Genomic DNA, 23,536 nt, shown 5'->3' on the forward strand with positions numbered 1-23,536 from the left:
TCGATTCCCCCCCGCCACAGTGTAGACCAGGGCTTAGACTCTGTGCTGGGTGTTTTTCTTTGCAGTGCATATCCTACAAGATTGAAGACAGTATGTGGAAAAAAATATGGTGATGCACAGGCATGTGGTCTGCTAAACTTGTCATTTTACATCAACAGCTCAGATCCAGACTTCTTCCTAATGGTTTTCCATGTGCAGTTTTAAGTTAAAGACAGATGATATGCCTGCAAAACACATATTACATTGGGTTCAAAATCTGATTTAAAAATGTCTTATTGCTTTATTGGGACTCTCAAAGAATTCATGTTTACTTCAATGGGAGCCTGGTTCAACGTTTGTACAGAAGGCATTGACACCTTTTTGGCAGAGGTCAAGCTAAACCATGCATATTAAAATGATGGCAGAATTAAACAATTTATTTTGTGAATTATACAATTTTTCTTTTATAAAATAAAAAGAGCAACCATCAGAAAACAGATTTTCTGACGTCAGGTGTTTTAAAAAAACACAACTTAGAAAGATTCCATGGATATATTTTACAGAATGTGAATACAGTATGGTTCTATGAAATTACAACTTCTAAAGGTTTATACACTTATGAAAAAAAAGTTTAAGTTAAACTACTAGCAATGTTCTCTTTTCTTGGACTTAAAAGTGCATAATTCAGGGATTTTACACATTTCTCAGCCACTTTTTTTTTAAAACAGTCTTACACACACAAACCACACCAGGTGTTTTCTTTTAAGGATTTCATCATTTTAAAACAGTTCAGTGTAAAACTTATTACATCTTTTTTTCTGGAGAGTCAAGCCAATAGGATCGGTCAATAAGTCTCTTTGGCAGTCTTAATATCAACGGTGGTCTCTCTGAACTCTCTACAAATGATGCTCTGGAAGAAGGCAACCGACTGGTTGATTCAGTTTGGATAGTTTCAACATTGCTCGGTAGAGTTCCCATGTCAGATGCACTACTATCATCTGCCGCTGCAAGAGCCTGGTCATTTGATGTTTCCTGAAATTGGCGATCTACCTTTCCAGGGTCATCACCTAAGTCTCCCCTAGTGGTAGTAATACTGGAATCCTTGTCCAACAGTCCACTTTCACCATCTACTGTGTACTCATCCTTACAGTCACTTGTTCCCAGGACAGGGGATGGAGACTCATTTTCTCTTTCATTTAACTGGGTTGTGGTTGTCCAAGAGATACTACTGTCACACTCAGTATTTTCTTGTATTCCAGTCTCCTTATCGCTATCACTGTCAATTGTAATCACAACTGGAGAAGAATGTGCTGAGTTACCTGTGTGATGTCTCCTGTGTTTCTTCTTGTGCTTTTTCTTTTTCTTTTTGTGGTGTCTGGTCGTGTCACTGGCTTTTCCTTCATAAATAATCTCTACACTTGGACTTCTTGTCTTTTTTTTCCTCTTTTTATGTCTAGTCCCAATGCTTGCTTGGTTGTCTAAAAGGCTGTCCTGATTTTTGTAGCAACCACTGTATTTTGACAAAGACTTCTGCAGGTCACTTCCTTTCCCTTCACAAGGGCTTGTTGCATTCTCCTTGTGTGCATTCTCCAAGTGGCGAGTTTTGTATTTCCTTTTTCCACCAGGCTTTTCACATCGCATTCTATCAGAAGCAGTCCGAGATCTATTACTGGATCGACTCCTTGATCTGCGTCTTTCATAATAGTAATATCGGCTTTCATTGTGACCTCTCTGATTTCGAGTATTTGTCCTTTCAGAAAAGGACTGTATTCTAAACTCTGGACTAGCTGACTGCCTTGAATAATGAGCTCTGGCCTGAGTTCTCCTCCTGTATGAGGATTCATAACCATCTCTGTCCATGTTTCTACTGTAAAAAGTGTATTCCCACTGGTATCTACTTTGGTAATTATCTCTTACATAATAATGATCACTGTCTCTGCTCCTTGATCTTCTTCTACTATGATCATTACTCCGGGATCTTGACCTGCTTACATCTCTAGATATAGTGCTCTCACTACTTAGAGACACTGTCTGGCTTTTTCTAGATAAACTTATGTCTCGAGGTCTTGACCGCCTTTTGTCTCTTTTGCTCCTATGTCTGCTACTATCTCTGCTTCTTGATAGTCTACTTTTTAACCTTTCTTTGCTATGATGTTTCCTCCTGGCTCTCTGGCTATGGCTGTCTCTGTTGCGAGAGTGTTGTGAATAGGATTCTGAACTCCTTGATCTCCTCCTCCTGGATAATCTGTGGCTGCACGGAGAGCACACCCTATCCCTTCTTGTAGAGGAACTTTGTAATGAGTCCTTTATAGACAAATCTTTTATTTTAGTTGCATCTTTCTCATTCTTTTTTGACTTCATCTTCTTATGCGAGGGTGAGGTGCTGCTTTTACGGCTATATTTACCATCCTTAGTTATAGGAGAGCATGGCGATGAGCACCCACTAGCATCGCTGACACTAAAAACGTGAAACTGGATGGACTGTGGTTTCTTCACATCCTCACTTTTCCCATCATCAACCGACTCCTCAGAGTCCGAGGACAGCTCAACGAGTTCTGGTGTTCTTTCAGCTAATGGCTTAACATACCCAACAATGACGCAGTTGTCAGAAGAAGAATCAGTGTCACCATCTGGGGCTGCATTATCTTTTAACTGCCCTTGCAGTTCAGTTCCATTTCTACTAGGTTCTTCATCAGAAGTTTCCGAAGTATCCAAAGGAGAAGCCACGGCAACATGAACCTGCTCTGAGCTGGAATACGACGGCCCTGGAGTTTCATCATCCCAAGGTGCCCGATCAACACTAGTTGTGGATGCATTATGATCTGGTTCTTGCGAATCTGTCTCATCTGGAGATATTGTAATAACTGATGATTCTGACTGGCTTCCTTCTTCATATGAAGGAGCAGGACAATCATAATTGGCATGCTGGTCGTATGCCTCTATGTTAAAAGGACATCGGGCAAAGCTGATGAATTCATGTAAAAAGTGGTTAGTACGATGGAGCAAAAAAGGCTTTAAGTCATCGGAAAAGGCCTGACTCTCCAAATCATATCTAGTCACATTACTCATGATGATATGCTGTACAATATTGACTAGAGACCCATGGGCACCAAACAGGACTGTCAGCTCACGCTTCAGCCATGGAACTAGTCTGTGAAGACAAGCGGGGTTCCGGCGGAAAAACTCAGCTGAAATGTCTCTATAACGACCACCATCTTGAATATTTCTAACACGCACACCAGAACGATACAGAGCTCTTCGGAAATTAATTATATCTTGTTCTTGAATTTGCCGCAGTGATCTACCCTCTGCACTAGCTTGTCTCCTTGATGCAAGTCGTCTAATCATTTGATGAATTCCTCCATCTCTTTGCCCTACTGGTTGACCGGATAATCCTTCAAATAATATCCCATTATCTGGAGGTGACAGTGTTCTTCGAGAAGAGGAACTCCTTCGAGGATAAGCTGATGTATGACGTTCCCTTGTTAATGTAGTACGGTAACGAAATCTCCGCCCATCGGGGCTAGCAAAAGAGCCATTCTGCAAAGGCCTGAGTACGTACTCCTTGAAATCATCTTCAGCTCTCACTGTATGGAAGATCGAATGGAAAGGCTGCTTGCAGAGTGGACATTCAGCTTTGTTTTTTGACCATTCCTGTACACAACGAAAGCAGAACCTATGCAAGCAACGATCTAAGTAGGCCACATTGTCAAATCTGTCCAAGCAGATTGGACATTTTGAGTCTGGAGATGTATCTGTTGGCATTGTCTGATGCAGCTTGCTTGTGCCAGCTTTAGGTGAAAAGCTGCTATCCACCGTAAACTCCTCAGTTGTTGATGTTATGTTCTACAAAAGAAAAATGAGGCAAACATCAATAAAAGCTTTGCTAAACTTTTCCTGATCAAAAAAAGTGATACGAAGGTGAACCAACAAACAACTAAGCTTGTAACAGTTTTTTCTGAGAGTCGAAAATAAAGAATGAACAGCAGCAAACACTGCTAACCCATTAGACCAGAAAAAATTGACATGTAACTGCTTAAGTTATTAAACTCCCCCTGCAGTCTCTCCCCCCCCGAAATTTAGGAAATATTAGTGGTTAAATAACATCCTAATGCAAACAGAGCAAAGGAATAACCGAAAGATACATGGGACGAGATGCTCATGTTATGTACATCAGGGATTCTTCATTGAAGTGGAACCATCCTGATTTACACCATCTGAGAATCTGGCCTATTAGGCAGAGAATTGCCCAGAAGTCTTTATTTTTAAGTGTAGCTCCCCATCTGTGCCCCAAAACATTTTAGATCAATACACAAGAGCAAGCTGGTTTACTATCCTATAGTCTGTTCAGTGAATTACCAAAATATACATTTGGTTATTCATCTCTAAGCTTTGATGAGCCACAATTCCCAATAACTGGAAAAAATGTAAATACTAATGTTAAGAGTTACTCCCATTCTTTCTGACTTTCAACGTCTCCTGTCTTCATTTTAGTGTTTGTTCTTCCCACCTTGTAAGCGTCTACTATTTTTTATTTTCCTTATCCTTTTCCAGGAGCCTCTGCAAGGTCAGCAGCCAGTTTCCCTCTGCAGTCCTTCCATGTATAAAGCAACTTCTGAGATTGATGCAGACAAAATCTGACCGATTAGTCAACTTTACTTTGCATAATGCTGCTATGGGAAATTGACTGGGATTGAATTATCCCCTAGTTAATTTTACTCACAGCCAGTATTGCCTTGCTCAAGCACTACATTGCTGGCCAATTGTTCACAGGCCAAGGTGCATCTGAATGAGTGGGACCAGTGGTGGGAAAGAATGGAGAAGCATTTACGTTTGTGATTTGCCACAAATGATTTTAAGATGCCTCAAACTCTTCTACGGATAGTCAGAGGAGATCACTGTTTCAGCAACACTTTTGCACTTGATTTTTACATCATGACACATTACAGCGGATAATGACTTCTATTGACATCAACGTATATTTCTTTTGGGCAATTACTTTTACATAGGTACAGTAAATAGGTTGTGACTTACCAACTATTGCATGTACACATAGCAAATTTGTTTAAAGTAACAAAGAACATAAGAGCTTTTGCCTTTAAAAAAGCCCTGTGTTGGTGTGTTTGAGGGGGGTTTTTTTAAGACCAGTTTAAGGGTTGCAGGCTTCCTAGAACAACCTTTGCTAACATTCTGACATCACCAGCCAAGCAGACAATTTCATACATAAGCTCTAGGAATTCTGAGACGCTGCCACCCTCCCAAGCTTCCTGTTTTGGGTGCAGGCTTTTATTTTTCAAATTATTATAACATTTTAGTGCAAAGGATAAATAATTATAGTGATTGATCTTTTCTATACTAAGGAGGGTATCATCAGTTGGCTATTTCCACACAAAAAATCAAGATGTTTATCATAGTTGTTAGACTTCAAACAAAAGTGTATTTTTTGTATTTTTTCAAAGGTGGTTAATTCTCTAGTGTCTGATCAAGCTGATCATCCTATTAATTCTACTATTATTTTTGGTCTCTATACTACTACCAGTAATCATGATCTAACAAAGGTGTATTATTGATGTAGCTAATACTACTCACACAAAAACTATATTAAAATAAGGTTGCAAAGTGAAGCACTCAAAAGTTAGGAAATGCCGGAATTAATTCAGCCCCTTTGTGCATATGCATTTTGATATAGTCTTTAATTACCAGTCCAAATTCCCCATCCCCTCCAACCAACTTCTGGATCCTCATTTAATCTTAGTCTAAATTGCCCTCTCTCACACCAGCTCCTTGTTCCAATTTCCTTACCTAGTCTGGTTCAGTCTACTCTCTGGCTGTTTGCCCAGAAAGTTCCCATCCGACCCACTGCACCCACCCCTTACCCCACCTCAGTGGCCACCCTTCCCCAGTCTGCTTGCCCAAACAGTGCCAGCCCCCCACTCACCACACCCCCAGGCTCCTTAACCCAACCTATACCTTCTCCCTAGGGTTGCCAACTGTCTAATCACACAAACCCAAACACTTTTGCCCCATCCCTTGCCCGTTCCCCAAGGCCACACCCATCCCACCCCTTCTCCAAGGCCTCACTCCAGTCCCCCTCTCTCCGTAGCGCTCTTTCCCCCCCACCCTCACTCACTTTCACCAGGATGAGGTAGGAGATTGGGGTGTGGACTATGGACTGGAACAAAGGGCCAGGGGGTTTGGTGTGTGGGAGTGGGCTCTGGGCTGAGCATGGGGCAGGCGTTTGGGGTGTGGAAGGGGGTGAGGGCTCCAGGCAGGCAGCGCTTACCTCGGGTGGCTCCTGGAAGCAGTAGCATGTCCAGCAGCGGCTCCAAGGCGGCCAGGTGGCTCTGCATACTGCCCCTGCAGCTCCTAGTGGCCATGGCTCCCCGTTCCCGGCCAATGGAAGCTGCAGAGTCAGCGCTCGGGGTGGGGGCAGCACACTGAGACCCCCTGGCCACACCTTCGCCTAGGAACCACAACATGCCAGCCGCTTCCAGGAGTGGCATGGAGCCAGGGCAGGTAGGGAGCCTGCCTTAGCCCCACTGCACTGCTGGACTTTTAGCAGTCTAAAATCTCCCGGATTGGCTTCAGTAGCCTCCGGGAGATCGAGCCCGATTCCAGGAGAGTCCTGGCCAAACCGGGAGGGGGTTGGCAACCCTACTTCTCTCTGCCCACTCAGGTCTGGTTCTTCAAACCCACCACATCTGAGTCAGGCTGCTCTTCCTCCAAATTCCTAGACACAGGCAGGGGCAGTATTGACAGCACAGGAGTTAAAGTCTCCCTGTTCTCAGTCCCTGGTGCTGCAACAGCCAGCAGCAGCAATTGCAAGTGAAGTCCTACTCAGCCCACGGGGTCCTGACTGCAGCACGCGCACTCCAAACAATCTTCAGTTTCAGTATTTAGTTCTCAAACTCACAAGTCTCTACTGAGCATGTGTGAACAGAGAATTTTTAAAGGCTCATAACTTGTCCATATTTGAGCCTTCCCCTTCTCCCCTCAGAAACAGCAACAGGTCCACCCATAACACCAGGGCAATCCCCTTGCCAAATTTCAAAGCATGGAGGCACTACAGCTTCTCAACAAAATAGAAAGATTTTTATTAATGCGGGCAAAATAAGTCTCCCCTAATCTTGTTCTCAGAAACAAGCTGCACCATTTTTTACTGAAATGATTTCAGCCCAATTAATTGACATTTGGCAATGTGAAAGCAGGGGAAGGGGGGGGATGAAGTGTCAGGCACCCATAATTATAGATTGTTCTACCAGCTACACCTATAATATAACTAGACAAGAACTCAGATAACTGAATTGATACATGAGCCAACATATAATCCAAATTATTTACCCACAGCTGTACAGACTCAGCAATGCTCAGAGAAGTAAATTGTAGTCTATTTGTCACTAATTCAGCAAATATGATTAAAGGACCAAGGCAGCAGAACTGTTAAGTATGAAGATACCACTGTAACAGTTGGTTTTCTGACCATAAGCATAACTTTAACATGTTATGTGTAACAATCTGTATACAGTTGAACTGTTGCAAACATGTGAACAGATGTACTATAAAAACATTAAGAACTGATACTTTTTTTTTTTTAACAAGACAAGCGAAGAATCAAAGTGTATACAAAGCTGTGTGCATCAACTTCATTTCTGAACACTGAAGTATCTCTCCCAGTGTGAGAATTTCAAATTCGAAGTATTTCTAATTTATCTATCATTGTTATATTAAGGACTGGAGTGTGGCCTGCTAAATGTTCAGGCTTTAAGTGAATGAGAAATATGAAATCTTGGACAACTGACTTGATAAGTCTCACTGTGGTCTTTTGTGGTCATGTACAGTTGGGCTCTGTGTTTCTATTTAGAACGGTTATTTGACCAGTTTTGAAAACAGAAGGTATGTCCAAGTGATGGGAACTCTATTACTCCCTATGGGAAGCCTACTTGAAGACAGCTGGTAACTAACAAACACTGTACATTGCTGTCAAACTCTCCATATAGTCCATAGAGGCAGTTCAACTAGTCTGTCATAGCAGCTCAGCCTAACATTAAGAAAGACACTGAAGGGCAGGAGGCTACAAAATGCCTGTAAGTTCACTTTATCTCCACACCCAGATCTACCACAAGTCAGGCAGAATCCAGCCGGCCCAGGGGTGCAGGGCTGGGTTGCCAGAGTACTCTTTGCTCAGTCTCCCCAGCTCCTGCTGACCCGAACTCCTGTCCCTGCAAGAGTTTAGAGGATGGGGAGGGGCTACTGACAACTCACCTGTTGAATCACAAGGCACCCGGCCCTCAGATACTGGCTTTCTACCTGTACCTCGCAGGAAGGTACAAGATCTGACCCTGATGAGCGGGTGGGGGGGGGGGGGGTGGGAGCATTTCCTGAACCAGCCTAACAAATAGGTTCCTGACAGGGCTGGGCACGAAGCCGCCTCCGCCCAGGCAGCCTCCCGCCTCACAGACCTGATCGCCTCAGGAGCGTCCCCGCCCCACGGACCCGCTGTTCTTAGGACCAACCCCGCCATTTCCCCCCTGCCTGAGCAGCAGAAACGGAGACCTCCCCCGCCAAGGGCGCAGCCGCTCCCGAGTCCGGCCTCCCGCCCGCCCGGCCCGCTCACTCACAGCGGCGGCGCTGTCCGATGCGGGCGGCTCGCCCTCCCCGCGGGGCTGCCCCGGGTCCGCCGCTTTGAGTCTCTGGCGGCGGCAGCGGGCGGGGCCCGGACCGGGGCCCGCGCGCGGCTCTTCTCCCCCGTGACGAAGGCGACGGCGGCGCCCGCGCTCTGTGAGGTAATTCAGTGGGTCCCCCATTGACCAGTGACCACCCGCCCGCTGCACAACGAGACGGCCGGGCCCCGGGCAAGACAGACACGCCGCAAGGGCTGCTGGGACCGGAAACGACTTGTTCGGAACTCCACGACTTACCGCGACGCCCCCTACGCAGCCTCCAAGCGGGCGGAACGCCGGCCACGTGACCGCTCCTGGACGCCATCTTGACTCCGGGCGGCCTCGCCCGGAGATACTTCACTACTCGCTTTGCGCAGGGTAGGCGCTTCCAGGCCCAACCAAAGAGGGTGGCTCGGAGCGCGTGCCCGTCTAGCTTTGTGGCCATGGTGATCTCCCCTAGCCATGCCCCACGCACGCGCTGCCGCGCCCAGCCCGCACCATGGCGCCGCTGAGACGCCGCGCCCGGGACTGGCTTTACTCGCTGGTAGGTGCCCGCGCCGCCGCCCCCCGGCCCGGTCTGTTGGGGGAGTGCAGCAAAGCCTCCGCTCTCGGGTCCCTAGCCGCTGGCTGGGGAAACGAGCCGCAGCCCTGCGTGGGCAGCAGGTACCGCACGGATGGTTCTTTCCTTCCACCTGCCCTTGGGGACCCGCCTCCTACGGGACAACCCAGGGGCGCAGTTACCCTCCACACAGTACATTTCACCTCCTTCCATCAGGCCTTCGGTTCCAGGGCCTAGGGAGCCAGAGATCCTGCCTTCCTTTGAAGCACTGAATGCCCTGGCTCAGAGCCAGAAAATACCATGCTAACGCGGGCAGGTACTATACCACTCCTGTCCCCACTATTACCCTATATAATCAGTATTTCATTAGTCTCTGGGTTGGACGCCTAAACTTTTAGGCAAGGGCTGGTAAATGATGACCATTTGCAAATAGTTTAAATAGGAGACCAATAATCAATAGAGGTATATTATATTGGTAATATACCTCTTGCGGATAACTAACATGGCTCCTACTCTGAACTGTATATTGGTAATGCAAAATACCTACCTTTCCAAACATTATATATTTTCTTCTAACAGATTCTTCTCACCATTGTATTACTTTCATGGGGATACGTTATTTATGCAACAAGAATAGCAGCTCGGTGGCAACTTGAGAAGGACTACCCTGATCAAATGCTGAATTTTTAAAGGAAACATTACAGATGGATGGCATCTGGATTTTCACACCTGAACATATTTAAAACCAAATTTGAGGACAGAAAAGATTATTTCCAACTAATGGTGTGAGAAGTTATGACCTGACCACATAATTTAAGTTTAACAGTGGCAGAAGGCTTCAAGAAAAAAAAAAAAATCAAGCTTCCTGCACAATTAAAAGGATCAACAGAAATACAGGCAATGCATGTTGTGTGACACTGAGTTTTCTTAATAAATAAATATAGAAAATGAGCACCAGACTAAGTAGCAGCCAAGGAAGAAATGTACACCAAGTGTATGTTCAGTTGGTTTGCAGAATGTCTTCTCTTTTACAGACTTAATGTCTTTGCTAAAGATTTTGTAATGTTTAAAATATGGTACACGTGTTTAAGTCCAGTGATGATATGGCAGAAGTAACATTATTTAAAGGTGATTCAACATTTTCCTTCAGTTCACCTTAATAATATTTGGCCCTCAAATAGTCTTATTCAGCAACAGCTTATCCATAGCAACTCTTTCCTATTAAAATTGATTATGCTAAAGTTTTTCATTGATGGAGTAAGTAAGTGTAACTGCAGCAGCCTCAACCGAGTTGTGTTTAGAGGTCTGCAGATGTGTCTGGCATCTTGGCTATGCCTAGTAAAGTGCTAGTCACAGATGTTACAGTGACATAACTCACTATCTTCTAGTGATATGGTATGCTGACCTTCAGGAATAGTCAGGTCGAGGGTGGCTGAGGAATTTTGGAATACTGCTAGTCAATGAAGTGGATCAAATATTTGAAATAGGGTTATTTCCTGAAAGGAACAAGTATTCATAGAAATGTGAGTACGAATAACTATTTGTCACAGTTTGTTTTTGTTTACTCATCTTATTTTGCTGTTGATTCATACAATTAAAGCTATCATGTTTTACCAAACCCTCTCATACAGATGATTTTGAAAAAAGAATTGTAAGATTTTGTAGTTTATAAACTTTACAATATTGCTTGAGTGTTCAGAGTTCTGGTAGGACTTCCACAATAAATGAAACAGAGGCTATGTAAACTAATATCTTATTAAAATTATTTCTCAATAATATCTGACTTAAGAGTGGGACAGTTACTTTTCCAAAATGCTTTCTAAATTTTACTGCACCTGTGCATTACCTGCTGAGCTGATTTGATTTTTTTTTGTTTTTTTTTGCTGCATCTTCCTGTTTGGTTAAATACAAATACATGACTAGAGATACATAATTGGTTGCTAAAATTGATAAAATGCAGATAATCTGTTGCCTGTTAAGACAAGAAGATTGTATTACTAGTACATTGGACTGAAAGCCTACTACTAGAGTCCATTTCATACAGTCAATCATGAACATTTTGTTACTATGTGAGTAACTTCCTTAACTTGCCTTGCACTAAAGAAAAGTCTGGAAATGGTTTTTGCTATTCCTGCTATACCTAGAAGGAAATAAGATAACATGAGAGTTTCCTGAAAGCAACTTTATTGTTTTACATATCTGGAAATATTTAACACTTTTTATAGGAACAAAGCTAGAGTTTGTAACCTTCAGTGATGACCAGTAGGCTCTTCTTCGAATGGTGGGATTATTTCTCCTGTCTCTTGAATTTTGTCACCCTAATGAAATCAAAAAGCTTATGGTGAATATTTTGTCATGGGTCATACTATTGTCTAAAATATATAATATGCAAGTGCATAAAAGTACTATTCTTTTTATGAGAGACACAATATGGGTGAGGCAATATCTTTTAATTGAACCAACTTCTGTTGGCGAAACAAGCTTTCAAGGGAATATTATCCATTCTGAAGAAAATACTGATGCTTCTAAAGGTCTATATCACATTGTTTTCCTTAGTCAGCATTTAACATTTTTGTACCAAGTGCCCAAAGTACTGAATACAGTTATTTTAATTTTATTCCCTGTACCACTGCTGCCCTCACACACCCACCTCTCCCTTCCCATTTGTTTTCTTTATCCATGAGGCCGACATATTACGAGAAAATATTAATTTTAATTAACTCACTGGGTATATGTTGTGCTTCGTTGCAACAACACCATATGGCCTTTTCTGCAATAAAAAACAGATTAGTCAGGATAAGCTTTTTGAAAGATGGCTGATTAGAAAAAGCTGTTTTCCATATTGCCAAACAGCTAAAGCATTGAATACAATTAATATTAAGCAGCCCCAGCTTCTCTCCACTATGTTATTCTTAGTTTAAAACTAGAAGTATACAGAATAAAAACACCTCGAACAGGACAGGTTTTCAAAATACTTTATAAATGAAAAGGCTCTCCCAGGGTAAAGATCCACAGGCAATGGCCTAATAAGAGTGTTCACTGAATTGTGGCGCAGTGATAATGTTATTACTTCTTCAGGAAAGCAGTGAGCTTTATTCTGTCAGTGAATAGTAAGGAAGCAGGAGTGAGCAAGACCAGGGTACAAGTCAGCTACAAACAAAACACAAATCAACCTCTTAATCATCAAGGCTTATGCACAGTTTGAACTAACCTTGTCTGACCAAACATATAGACGAAGCAACATAAAACTGTCCAAACATAAAGGAGCTACTCTGCAAACATTCATTGCAACATGTAGCTCTCACTATGTGGGTTGTGGAAAAACCTGGTTTCCCCCAGAATAAACTAAATGCAACTTCATGGATTTTTCCATTCTCAATTGTCACTTTGAAATATTTACATAAGTATTTCCAAGTTTTCTGTTGCTAAAAATGTTAGCTTTCCAAGGCTGAAAATCAAGCGTAACTATTCTAGAAAAGTTAAATGGGAAATGAATAACCTCGATAGGCTCATTAAAACTAAGAGGACATATGTTACAGAACTGTCTAGAAGCCTAAAGTGAAGGATGCTGAATGGAGTCACTGGTGACTAGAGGGAGGCACAGGTACTCAGTGAAATCACTTGTCACTGTATGTTGACAGAGGGAGTATATCAAGTTATAAACTGATGGGAGCCAGAATGTTGCAGCTGAGTGGGGTATGTTGCAGGCTGTGGCCTATGGGGCTACAGTGAACGGGATGTATGTCAGGGCTACTGGCATGTGTGTTGAGGATAGGGAATGGTGGTTGGACTTTATGCGGGATGTGAGGAGCATTCAGGAGGTGTGTGGGATGGGATACATATGGGTGTGGGACCTTTACTGGCTAACTTACTGCAAGTGGAGAGGGGGCAATTTCCTAAATATACAGGGCCCCAAAATTCTTTAATCCAAGCCTATTCAAAGGTGTTTTTTCTTATTTTAACTGTAGAATCAATACTGCAGGCAGATGATTAACATTCAGTGCTTAATCCCAGTGCATATATTTGTTCAGTGGGCCTATAGATGAAAACAGTGTCAAGAAACAAGCAACTGAATGGACTGAAGTAGGTTTTTTTTTTTTTAAGAAAAAATATGTAAGCCTTATCAATAGTTATTAAGCAGCAAGAAACAGAAAACAGTTATGTTCATCTCAAGAAGTACAGAAATTTGTTTCTTTACACAGTGTGTCAACAAATGACACTTGTCTATTGAAGTGGAAAACCAGAAGATCTGAATAGTTTTCTAATCCTGCAAGTGAAACATTTTCAACACCACTAAAGTGTACCCAGACAAAAATAAAGCAAAAGAATTCTCGGGTGCAATCACCCTTAACTTTTGACTTCATGGCAGATCACAGGTGGTGTGTTTTCTGTTGTATGGGATTTTTTTTAAGGATAAAAAGTGGAAGTGTTTCCAGCGAAGGAAAGTAAATGGTATTAGCAGGGTCCAGCATATACCTTCTGCACCCAAATACAACATGCATGTTTCTATACTTACCATTATATGGTATTTGGTATAGTAGTGAACAATCCAGGCAGGAATAAGGAACCAAACTACAGTATATACAGCACCTCTGTACAGCTTGAAAGTCTGGAAATAAAAGTAAATGAGATTCCATGTTATTTTTCCTTACATTTTAGTATATACAAGGCCCCACTTCAACCTTTAATACCAGCTTTGCTTTTGTCTAGTTATTTTTAAGTGAAGTTAGCATCCAATAAGGCTGGCTAGATAGGCTTTAGTCTCGGGGCTTATTTATTCACAGGAGAACCCCTCAGCAGGGCAGGGTTGGGGGCTAGGGGACCCCTGTGATCAAGGCTGCCCCGGGGTGGGAACGCCTCAGCAGGGCAGGGTTGGGGGACCCGGGCCTCGCTGACCTGCAGCCGCCAGAAGGAGCCCGGCTGCAGGAAGCGCTTCCAGAAGCGGCCCACTGGCCCGAGTTTCTGCGGGGGCAGAACGGGCTCGCGCGGACTCAGCTCCTGGTCCTTGAGCCAGCGGCGCCGCAGGGCGCGCAGCTGCTGCAGCCGCAGCTTCTCGTCGGGGGTGTAGCCAGCCATCCCGAGCGCCGCTCGCCCAGCGCCGGAAACGCGACCTTCTCGAGGACAGGACACACCGCCAGAGGCGCGCTCTGATGGCGTCACCACACACGCTCCCTATTGCTCAGGGAGAGGCGCAGTCTTGCGCTTCACCGACGCCGGAAGCGGCGACTCGGTGCGTCCGGTAACTTGTGTTGTCAATCACAGGCGCTATCAGGAACGGCTAAACTGTGTTCCGCCCCCTGCTGCTGGGAGGCCACGTCTACTGGCCGAGCCCAGGCGCATGCGCATAGCGGCCCCGTTGCCTGGCACCTGCCCGGCTCCTGGGCTGCCGAAGCCGCAAAGGCCGGTTGGAGCCACTGCGTGGGCAGGCCATAGCAGAGCGTAGAGCTGAGGGAGGGGGGCTAAAGCCTGGTGGTTAGGGTTGCCAACTTTTTCTATTTGCAGAAAATTGAACACCTTTGCCCCGCCCCTTTTCTGAGGCCACGCCCCCATCCCCCTCCCTCCATCATCACTCGCTCGCCAGCACCCTCCCTCATTCTCACAGGGCTGGCAGGGCCAGATTAACACAGGGGCTCTAGAGGCTGCCGCTAAGGTGACCAGACGGCAAATGTGAAAAATCAGGACAGAGAGTGGGGGGTAATAGGAACCTATGTAAGAAAAAGACCCCCAAATTGGGACGGTCCCTATAAAATCGGAACATCGGGTCACCCTAGCTGCAGCCCAGGGCCTCGGGCTCAGGCGGGGCCCCGCAAAAATAAATCCATAATTAAATACAATTCAGTGGTACCAACCTGTCAATCGCAATCGACTGGTCGATCCTGGAGCCTCTGCCAGTCGATCGCAATCTCCAGGTCGCTAAAAGTCCAGCAGCGCACCAGGGCTCAGGCAGGCTGCCTGCATGTCATGGCCCCACGCTGCTCCTGGACCAGCAGGGGGAGCGGCCAGCCCCGTACACTGCAGCTTCACCCCGTCACCAGCCTTGCACACCCACCCCCATTGTCAGCCACTGGACCCCCCACTCACTCTGGTGGGTGACCAGATGGTGAGCAGGGATCTGGCCAGCAGCAGGACCCGCCAGTATGGATGTGGGGGAGACAGAAAATATGGGACAATTTGCCCGCTTTTAAGAAAGTCAGGACACCTGCAGGAGAGCTTAAATACGGGATTGTTCCTTTAAAAACAGGACATCTGGTCACCCTAGACAGGGATGGAGGAGGAGCTGGGGGCAGTTAAAGGTGGTGCGTGGGGAGGGGATGGAGAGGAATCTGTGGGAGGGGGTGGTAACAGCTGGTGTATGAGGAAGGGGTTGGACCGGGGAGCTAGTGAGAACTGGGAATGCCAGACAGAACATTTCCCTTTGGAAGATGCAGAATCTAAACATTTTGCAGGAATTTGTTGACTTCTCCCCAAATCTGGGGAGCATCTGGTGCAGAAACAGGCCTGAATTTACCTCCCTGAGCTGTTAACAGAAACAGCCAAAGCAGCAGGACACAGTATGCTCCATGTAACATCACACCCAGAAACCTACCCAAAAAGGACGTTAAGATTGCAATGTCAAGCACTCACCAGTGCAGCAATTCTATATTTAAACCTTTGTAACCTTCATTCAGCTCTCTTGGGCATCATGGTACAGGTTTTAATTGCATCATCACATGCTATATTTCACACCGGACCCCTGCTCCATCCAAAGTACACATAGATGGTGCTCACTGACTTGGGAGCCGTTCAGTATTTCTTTTTATCCTCATGATTCCTTATGTTGCCCCTGGCATTATTTACTGCACATCCAAACCCCACAACAAATGCAGAATTACTTTCCATATAGATTTTTCTATGGTGCTGTTATTGTAATATGTAGTTTGTTACAAGCACTAAAGGGTTTATTTTCACAACATCCAACCGAGATGAGGTGATATCACCACTTTATACATGGGTAGCTGAGGCAAAGAGTCTGTCTCCTATTGCCATCTCAACCTCATTCCGAGTGTACACCTCCTCCCATTTCCCCCTGCCTGTCCTTCCTTAGCAAGCTGAACCCTTCTATACCAATAATGCAGTCATGTGAGTATCCTACCAAGTTTCTGTTATGCCAGCTATGTCATAGTTGTGTTTATTAACTAGCATTTCTAGTTCTTCCTGCTTATTCCCCAAACTTCTCACATTAGTATACAGACATCTACGATACTGATTTGATTTTCACTCTATGTTCTCTCTTGTCTCTCCCTTATCCCTGCTATAAAAGCCCATGCTCCGCCCAGATTCTGACTCTTCTCCCAGGCCTCCATGTTTCTTTGACTTTTGTCTCCTTTGTGGGCTTTTGTCTCCTTCCCCACGTCAAACCTAGTTTAAAGCCCTGATCACTAGGTTAGCCAGTCTATATCCAAAGATGCTCTTCCCTTTCATCGATAGGTGGATCCCATCTCTGCTGAGCTGTCCTTCTTCCCGAAACAGCATCCCGTGGTCAAGGAAGCCGAAGCCCTCCTGGTGGCACCATCCTTGCAGCCAGGCTGCATCTGTCTCTGCCTGGTCCCTTACCCTTGACTGGAAGGATCAAAGAGAACATCACCTGTGCCCCCAGTTCCCTTATTCCCAGAGCCTTGTAGTCACTTCTGATCTGCTCAGGTTCACACCTCACAGTGTCATTAGTGCCACATGGATGAGCAGCCTGGGGAGTATTTAGAGGCTTGAATGATCTTCAACGGTCCCTCCACAATATCTCAGATATGGGCCCCTGGCAGGCAGCATACCTCCTGGGATGCCATGTCAGGCTGACAGATGTCAGAAGAGAGTCACCAACCACAACTCACCTATGTTTCCTTCTGGGAGTGGTGGCTGCGATCCCCCAACCTTGGAGGTACATGGCTTCTCCTCACCCACCTTCGGGGACAATTCCTCATCGCTCATTGACAGGGTAGCATAACTGTTCTTATCATGATGGTCGGTGGGTTGGGAGCAGGGGTGGACCACGGCCTGCTGCCATAAGTAACCTCCCTGTGACAGAACCATATCCTCCTTCCCCGGTGGTGAGAAAGAAATCCTCTCTAGCTGGATAGCTTCCTTAGCCTTGGAGGTCTCCATATGAATACTCTCAATGAATTCCTAATGTGCATGGATGCTCCTCAGCCTAGCCACCTCCTTCTGTAGTTCTACTTACTTCCTAAGAGATTCCACCAGCAGACACCTTTCACACTGGATGGTCCCCCCAGCCTGACTTTCTGTGGAACAATTTAATGAGGAACAATTGGCAAGTTCATGCAGTAAGTGGTGGACAACTGAATTCTGACAGGAAGCCCACTCCTGTTGGGACCAGGCAGGCATCACTGGGAGTTGTCTCTCTGCCCTTACACTACAGTATAATATTCTTAGACTACATTCCCCTTTTCCATTGAGGTCATGCAACAGGTTAGTATTTCATAGAGTCATACAAATGTGGGGCTAGAAGGGACCATGAGAAGTCATCAAGTCCAGCCCCCTGTACTGAGGCAGGACCAAGTAAACCTAGACCATCCCTGACAGCTGTTTGTCTAACCTGTTCTTAAAAATCTCCAGTGAAGAGGATTCCATAACCTCCCTTTGCAGCTTATTCCAGAACCTCACCATCCTTGTAGTTAGAAAGTTTTCCTAATAATTAACCTAAATCTCTCTTGCAGCAGATTAAGCCCATTACTTCTTATCCTACCTTCAGTGGACATGGAGAACAATTGACTAACTCATCTTTATAACAGCCCTTAACACCTCTAAAGACTTATCAGGTCCCCCTTCAGTCTTTTTTTTTCTTTATTGCCTCCTGTGGGAGGAAAGGGATACGACTTCAGCCATGGATCTCGAGGCAGGAAATGCCCCAATTCCCCTTTTGTACTTCCATTCCTAGATGATAATGTGGAAAAAAAACCTCTCAAATTTCAATCCTAATACAACCATGTTGCTTGTTATGCTTTATTTTCATTACTGTAACCGTGCTTACCTACACACAAAAAGTCCACAGGGACCAGCTAACAGAACAGTTTTGCATCTCTTGTTGGCTTCGGGTCAAAGCGCACATAGACAAGATCCTGGAGATCTTTGTGAACTGCCTGTATGAGGCATAAGACTTCGTGATTCTCGTAATGGCACTGACAAGCCTAGCAAAGCTTCTGCAGCAGCTGAAGATAATGAAGATATCTGCCTCCATGCAGATAATCCTGCTAGCCTGAACCTTCTTTGATGCAAATACAGAATGGGGCAGGAGCCTGGGGATTTCACCAGTATGCTTAGGTCTCTCACTAGTATAAACTGCCCATTATAAGTCCATGTCACTATGATATTAAGAAGACAGTCAACTTCTCCAGCAGAGGAGGTGAAATCCCTGCTATGGGGAGGGGAGAGATGGTACAACCCTCAGGCTCTCTGGCTTTATATAAGAGGGTATGCACAGAATAAAACACTGTTTGGTTGCTATCACTGTTAATGATTGCAACTGTAAAATTCAAAGGCAAATAGTAGCCATATAGCACTTTGATGTCAGCATCCCATAATGACTTACAGTAAACTGTATGGCTAATGCTATAAAAATGCTCACTTACTCCCAAAGAAACCCTATCTGATTCCAGCCCTGTTCCAAACATCCAGGGAATGGGTTAGATGAATCTCTGAAAATGAAGAATTCCAAATTCAGAGTGTGGCAGATGAAAGCCTATTCACAAACTGTTACAGTTCCAGCAATGGGGAGGAATTAGTCTGTAAATGCAAAGGACTCGCTGCAGTCTTTCAGGTCTCATACAGATCCGTTCCCTCCAGGAAATCAGCAGTTTAAGAATGGCTTCCTTGGAGCACTTTGGGAACTGGCTTGGATTTAAGAAGGAGAAGGCCTAGGGGACACTGATCCACCTCTAGCTGGCAAAGGTAAAAACACCAGAGTGCTCATGCTTTCCATGTGATGCCACCAACAGGAAGGCTGGAAGTTAGGTGGCAATCAACTGCATTTACATTATGAACATTTGATAGGAGTCAGTGCTGGGGGAGAGAATTTTAGCTCTGTCCATGCATCACACACTCCCCCCTGCTCTTGGGGAAGTTCAGTCTCCTCGTATTGAAGGTCCTAATGATCTGGGATGGTTTTGCTATTAGCATTGTAATTTATTATTTGTATTATTGAAGCATCTAGGAGCCCTGCTCACGAACCAGGACCCCATTGTGCTGGGTGCTGTACAAACACCAGAAAGTTTCTTCCTGACCCAAAGAGCTTCTAATTATTTTGTGAGATTTCTTGCAACCTGTCTCACTTTCACTGAATTAGCCTCACCTACTTTTCTTGTCGTATGTACCCTGCAGTGCAGTCTGTGTTGTATTTAGCCACAGAGTGTAAAATCTGCTCTCTCACAAGCCCTAGAAGAGTTACCATGGTGATCATTTGAGCCTCAACTGTGTCCTTTTCCCTGGAAAGTCACAATTTTTTACAGTGCTATCTTTAATGTCATAATTTAACATCCATTTGGTGGGGAAAACACCACAGCAGCCCAACACTGTAGCATTTAGTTTCAGAAAGGGAACGACACAAAAATGAGGGGGTTAGTTAAACAGAAATTAAAAAGTACAGTGCCAAAAGTGAAATCCCTGCAAGCTGCATGGAAACTTTTTAAAGATACTATAATAGGGACTCAACTTAAATGTATACCCCCAAATTAAAAAACACAGTAAGAGAACCAAAAAGTGCCACCTTGGCTAAACAACAAAGTGAAAGAAGCAGTGAGAGATAAAATGTGACGATAAGGACAATAAGGCCATTGTGGAGAAACTAAATGAATTCTTTGCATCAGTCTTCACGGCTGAGGATGTGAGGGAAATTCTCAAACCTGAGCCATTCTTTTTAGGTGACATATCTGAGGAACTGTCCCAGATTGAGGTGTCATTACAGGAGGTTTTGGAAGTAATAAGTTACCAGGACCAGATGATATTCACCCAAGAGTTCTGAAGGAACTCAAATGTGAAATTGCAGAACTACTAACTGTAGTCTGTAACCTATCATTTAAACCAGCTTTTTTACCAAATGACTGGAGGATAGCTAATGTGACACCAATTTTTATAAAAGGCTCCAGAGGTAATCCTGGTAGTTACAGGCCAGTAAGCCTGACTTCAGTACCCGGCAAACTGGTTGAAATTATAGTAAAGAAAAAAATTGTAAGACACATAGATGAACATAATTTGTTGGGGAAGAGTCAACATGTTTTTTGTAAAGGGAAATCATGCCTCACCAATCTACTAGAATTCTTTGAGGGGATCAACAAGCATATGGACAAGGGGGATCCTGTGGATATAGTGTACTTAGATTTTCAGAAAGCCTTTGACAAGGTCCCTCACCAAAGGCTCTTAAGCAAAGTAACCTGTTATGGGATAAGAGGGAAGGTCCTCTCTTGGGTTGATAACTGGTTAAAAGATAGGAAACAAAGGGTAGGAATAAATGGTCAGTTTTCAGAATGGAGAGAAGTAAGTAGTGGTGTCCCCCCGGGGTCTGTATTGGGACCAGTCCTATTCAACATACTCAGTCCTATTCAACATACTCATAAATGATCTGGAAAAAGGAGTAAACAGTGAGGTGGCAAAATTTGCAGATGATATAAAACTATACAAGATAGTTAAGTCCCAGGCAGACTGCGAAGACCTACAAAAGGATCTCACAAAACTGGGTGACTGGGCAATAAAATGGCAAATGAAATTCAATGTTGATAAATGCAAAGTAATGCACATTGGAAAACATAATCCTAACTATACATATAAAATGATAGGGTCTAAATTAGCTGTTACAACTCAAGAAAGAGATCTTGGAGTCACTGTGGATAGTTCTCTGAAAACATCCACTCAATGTGCAGCAGCACTCAAAAAAGCGAACAGAATGTTGGGAATCATTAAGAAAGGGGTAGATAATAAGACAGAAAATAGCATATTGCCTCTATATAAATCCAAGGTACGCCCACATCTTGAATACTGCGTGCAGATGTGGTCGCCTCATCTCAAAAAAGATATATTGGAATTGGAAAAGGTTCAGAAAAGGGCAACAAAAATAATTAGGGGTCTGGAACAGCTTTCATATGAGGAGGGATTAATAAAACTGGGACTTTTCAGCTTGGAAAAGAGACGAATAAGGGGGGTTATGATAGAGGTCTATACAATCATGACTGGTGTGGGATGGATCACTTGATGATTACCTGTTCTGTTCATTCCCTCTGGGGCACCTGGCATTGGCCACTGTCAGAAGACAGGATACTGGGCTAGATGGACCTTTGGTCTGACCCAGTATGGCCACTTTTATGTTCTTATATAATGTTGCATTTTTGGCAATGTAAACCATATTTACTTTGAAGGACTTTGGGTACCAGTATAAAGTGGATGTCTTTTGAAGCAGAATAACATTCTGGCAGATGAAACCCACCTGGAATACTCTGGAGCATTAGGATAGTTGGTAGAATGGGGAGACTGCAGAGAGCTGCTGGCTCTTAAGCTGGAGTCTAGGTTTTTCAACTGGAGCAGCTGGACTTCAGTTTCTACTTGCTGTCATCAGTTTTTGTTTCAACCGGGGAGGCTGGATGTGGGGCTCAGCTCAGAGACGCTGCTGCTGAAGCCCAAAAGTGAAACCAAACTCAAGATGTGTAAATATCAGTGAACTGAAACTAGTGCATTCTGCAAATCCCCAGTGAGTCTCATTAAGGAGTCACCATCTGCTCATCTTCCTTGGTGCACAGATCAAACAGACGACAACACCAGATTGCTTACCTCAGAAAAATTGCCACCACTGCAATGGGGATCTTATAAAATAGGAGAAGGGTTGAATGGGCATTGAGAGGAAAGTAAAATGCTGCAAATTTGCTAGGTCTGAAGCCAGGGGACTTGAGTGACCAATTTCAAAACTTAAAACAATAAAGTCAAACAATTCCTAACTTAACACACAGACTAGATTGCCATTTGTTCAGTCATAATATCGGTCAAATATCTTCGAATACCAAACACGTTTGAGAGGAAGACTCGTTTATAAGTGATTCATGAAGCCAAATTAGCTCAGCATTCACTGAGGTTTGCCTTCAACAAATACTGTGTGACCAGCTCTAAGATCTGAGTATCTCAAGTGCACACAGAATGATCTGATCTATAAACTGCCATAAGATGACAAGTTGTTTCTAACCACAACACCTATGTCTCCCTCTCAGCATTTGGGGCCAGCAATGGTATTGCTGTAGTCCAGCACTGCTGATGAGTCAGTGGGTTTACTTCTACCTTAGATTGGGCTACTCTTACAGATTTAGCCCCAGGTTTAGGGGTACCTGCCTCGGCAGCCCCAAAAGATTGAAAGGATTGATCCACAAAATCAATGACATTTGATGAAAAACCAAACACACCCACACCTGACAGAGGCTGGCCTTCAAAGGGCAAGCGTCAGATGTGTAATCATTCCGTCTTTCCAGCACACTTTTTTGATCTGATTTGATGGCAGTTGCTCTGGTGACATCATAACAGACTTAACAGGATGATAGTTGCTGGCAGTTGGCAGTTGCTGGCTGCTGGCTCAGAGTTAGGGGAGCAGTGTGACACCAAGTAACCCTCTTGATTTCACAAAGGGGTGGCAGATGAACAGACCCACATGTTAGATGTTATCTGGGAAAGAGACTTTACTAGCAAGGACACCTGATACACTTAAAGCTGTGTAACCACTTTCAAAGAGGCATCACCCAAGGGTTGACCAGCCCACCTAAAGAGACAGGCCCTTGATTTAGTCTTGGGTCAGCTAAAAATGACTTCCATCATATTAGGACCAAGAAACAACGTTTGACCAACAGTCACCCATGTAGGCCTGCAGAGGAGTGGAGTTGAGGGGCTGCAGAAATGAAGTGAATGAATCTTATGTGAGGTCTGGTAGAAACAGGGAGACCAGATGTCCCAATTTTATAGGGACAGTCCCAATTTTGGGGTCTTTTTCTTATATAGGCTCCTATTACCCCCCATCCCCATCCTGATTTTTCACCCTTGCTGTCTGGTCACCCTAGGTAGGAAGCACCCTAACAAGTGACAGGGAGATAAGCCGCTTTAGGGAAAACATGGGGGCCAATGAGCTGACTGTGTCCAGAAGAGGGGGCCAGAGGCCAGGTGGTACCAGGAGGATAATGAGAGGATGTGTGGGGAGTTGCCCCAGAGTAAAAAGGACTGAGAGTACAACCTGCAGGAGCAACCGCAGAGACTGCACTAACAGGGAGCTGGAATGAAAGAAGCAATCCCCTAGTTGCTGTGGAAATAAAATGGGATACTGGCAGCCTAA

The 23,536-nt window shown here is 44.4% G+C and overlaps 3 protein-coding genes across 4 annotated transcripts; 1 reads left to right on the forward strand and 2 right to left on the reverse strand.

The window, feature by feature from the left end:
• Nucleotides 1-255: 255 nt before the first annotated feature.
• Nucleotides 256-8,901, reverse strand: TOPORS (TOP1 binding arginine/serine rich protein, E3 ubiquitin ligase). Its single transcript, XM_034773887.1, has 2 exons — nt 8,598-8,901; nt 256-3,825 (listed from the first exon to the last, which is right to left on the reverse strand). Exons 1-2 carry the CDS (start codon nt 8,781-8,783, stop codon nt 784-786), a joined length of 3,228 nt encoding a protein of 1,075 aa, XP_034629778.1. The 5' UTR covers nt 8,784-8,901; the 3' UTR covers nt 256-783.
• Nucleotides 8,881-10,976, forward strand: SMIM27 (small integral membrane protein 27). Of its 2 annotated transcripts, none has more exons than XR_004646164.1 (2): nt 8,881-9,017; nt 9,778-9,904. XR_004646164.1 is itself a non-coding variant. In XM_034773891.1 (2 exons), the coding sequence occupies exons 1-2, from the start codon at nt 9,139-9,141 to the stop codon at nt 9,886-9,888; spliced, it is 156 nt and encodes a 51-aa protein (XP_034629782.1). In that variant the 5' UTR covers nt 9,026-9,138; the 3' UTR covers nt 9,889-10,976. The 2 variants fall into 2 exon arrangements, 1 of the variants encoding a protein (XP_034629782.1); XM_034773891.1 differs by lacking the exon at nt 8,881-9,017 and adding an exon at nt 9,026-9,183 and having other exon boundaries at nt 9,778-10,976.
• Nucleotides 10,977-11,365: 389 nt separating this feature from the next.
• On the reverse strand, nt 11,366-14,379 carry NDUFB6 (NADH:ubiquinone oxidoreductase subunit B6). The gene is made up of 4 exons (XM_034773888.1): nt 14,095-14,379; nt 13,715-13,807; nt 11,924-11,968; nt 11,366-11,516 (listed from the first exon to the last, which is right to left on the reverse strand). The coding sequence occupies exons 1-4, from the start codon at nt 14,272-14,274 to the stop codon at nt 11,448-11,450; spliced, it is 387 nt and encodes a 128-aa protein (XP_034629779.1). The 5' UTR covers nt 14,275-14,379; the 3' UTR covers nt 11,366-11,447.
• Nucleotides 14,380-23,536: the final 9,157 nt, after the last annotated feature.

Source organism: Trachemys scripta, chromosome 6 (genome assembly GCF_013100865.1).
Source record: "Trachemys scripta elegans isolate TJP31775 chromosome 6, CAS_Tse_1.0, whole genome shotgun sequence".
In the NCBI taxonomy this organism is placed as follows: Eukaryota; Metazoa; Chordata; order Testudines; family Emydidae; genus Trachemys; species Trachemys scripta.

Bases quoted from the DNA above. Each gene is read 5' to 3' on its own strand.
- NDUFB6 (XM_034773888.1), bottom strand. From the start codon at position 14,274: ATGGCTGGCTACACCCCCGACGAGAAGCTGCGGCTGCAGCAGCTGCGC. The intron at 11,969-13,714 runs GTAAGTATAGAA...TTTTTATTGCAG, and splicing joins ATACCAAATACCATATAATG to AAAAGGCCATATGGTGTTGT. The intron at 11,517-11,923 runs GTGAGTTAATTA...TGATTTCATTAG, and splicing joins CGAAGCACAACATATACCCA to GGTGACAAAATTCAAGAGAC.
- SMIM27 (XM_034773891.1), top strand. From the start codon at position 9,139: ATGGCGCCGCTGAGACGCCGCGCCCGGGACTGGCTTTACTCGCTG. The intron at 9,184-9,777 runs GTAGGTGCCCGC...TTCTTCTAACAG, and splicing joins GGGACTGGCTTTACTCGCTG to ATTCTTCTCACCATTGTATT.
- TOPORS (XM_034773887.1), bottom strand. From the start codon at position 8,783: ATGGGGGACCCACTGAATTACCTCACAGAGCGCGGGCGCCGCCGTCGC. The intron at 3,826-8,597 runs GTGAGTGAGCGG...TTTCTTTTGTAG, and splicing joins CATCGGACAGCGCCGCCGCT to AACATAACATCAACAACTGA.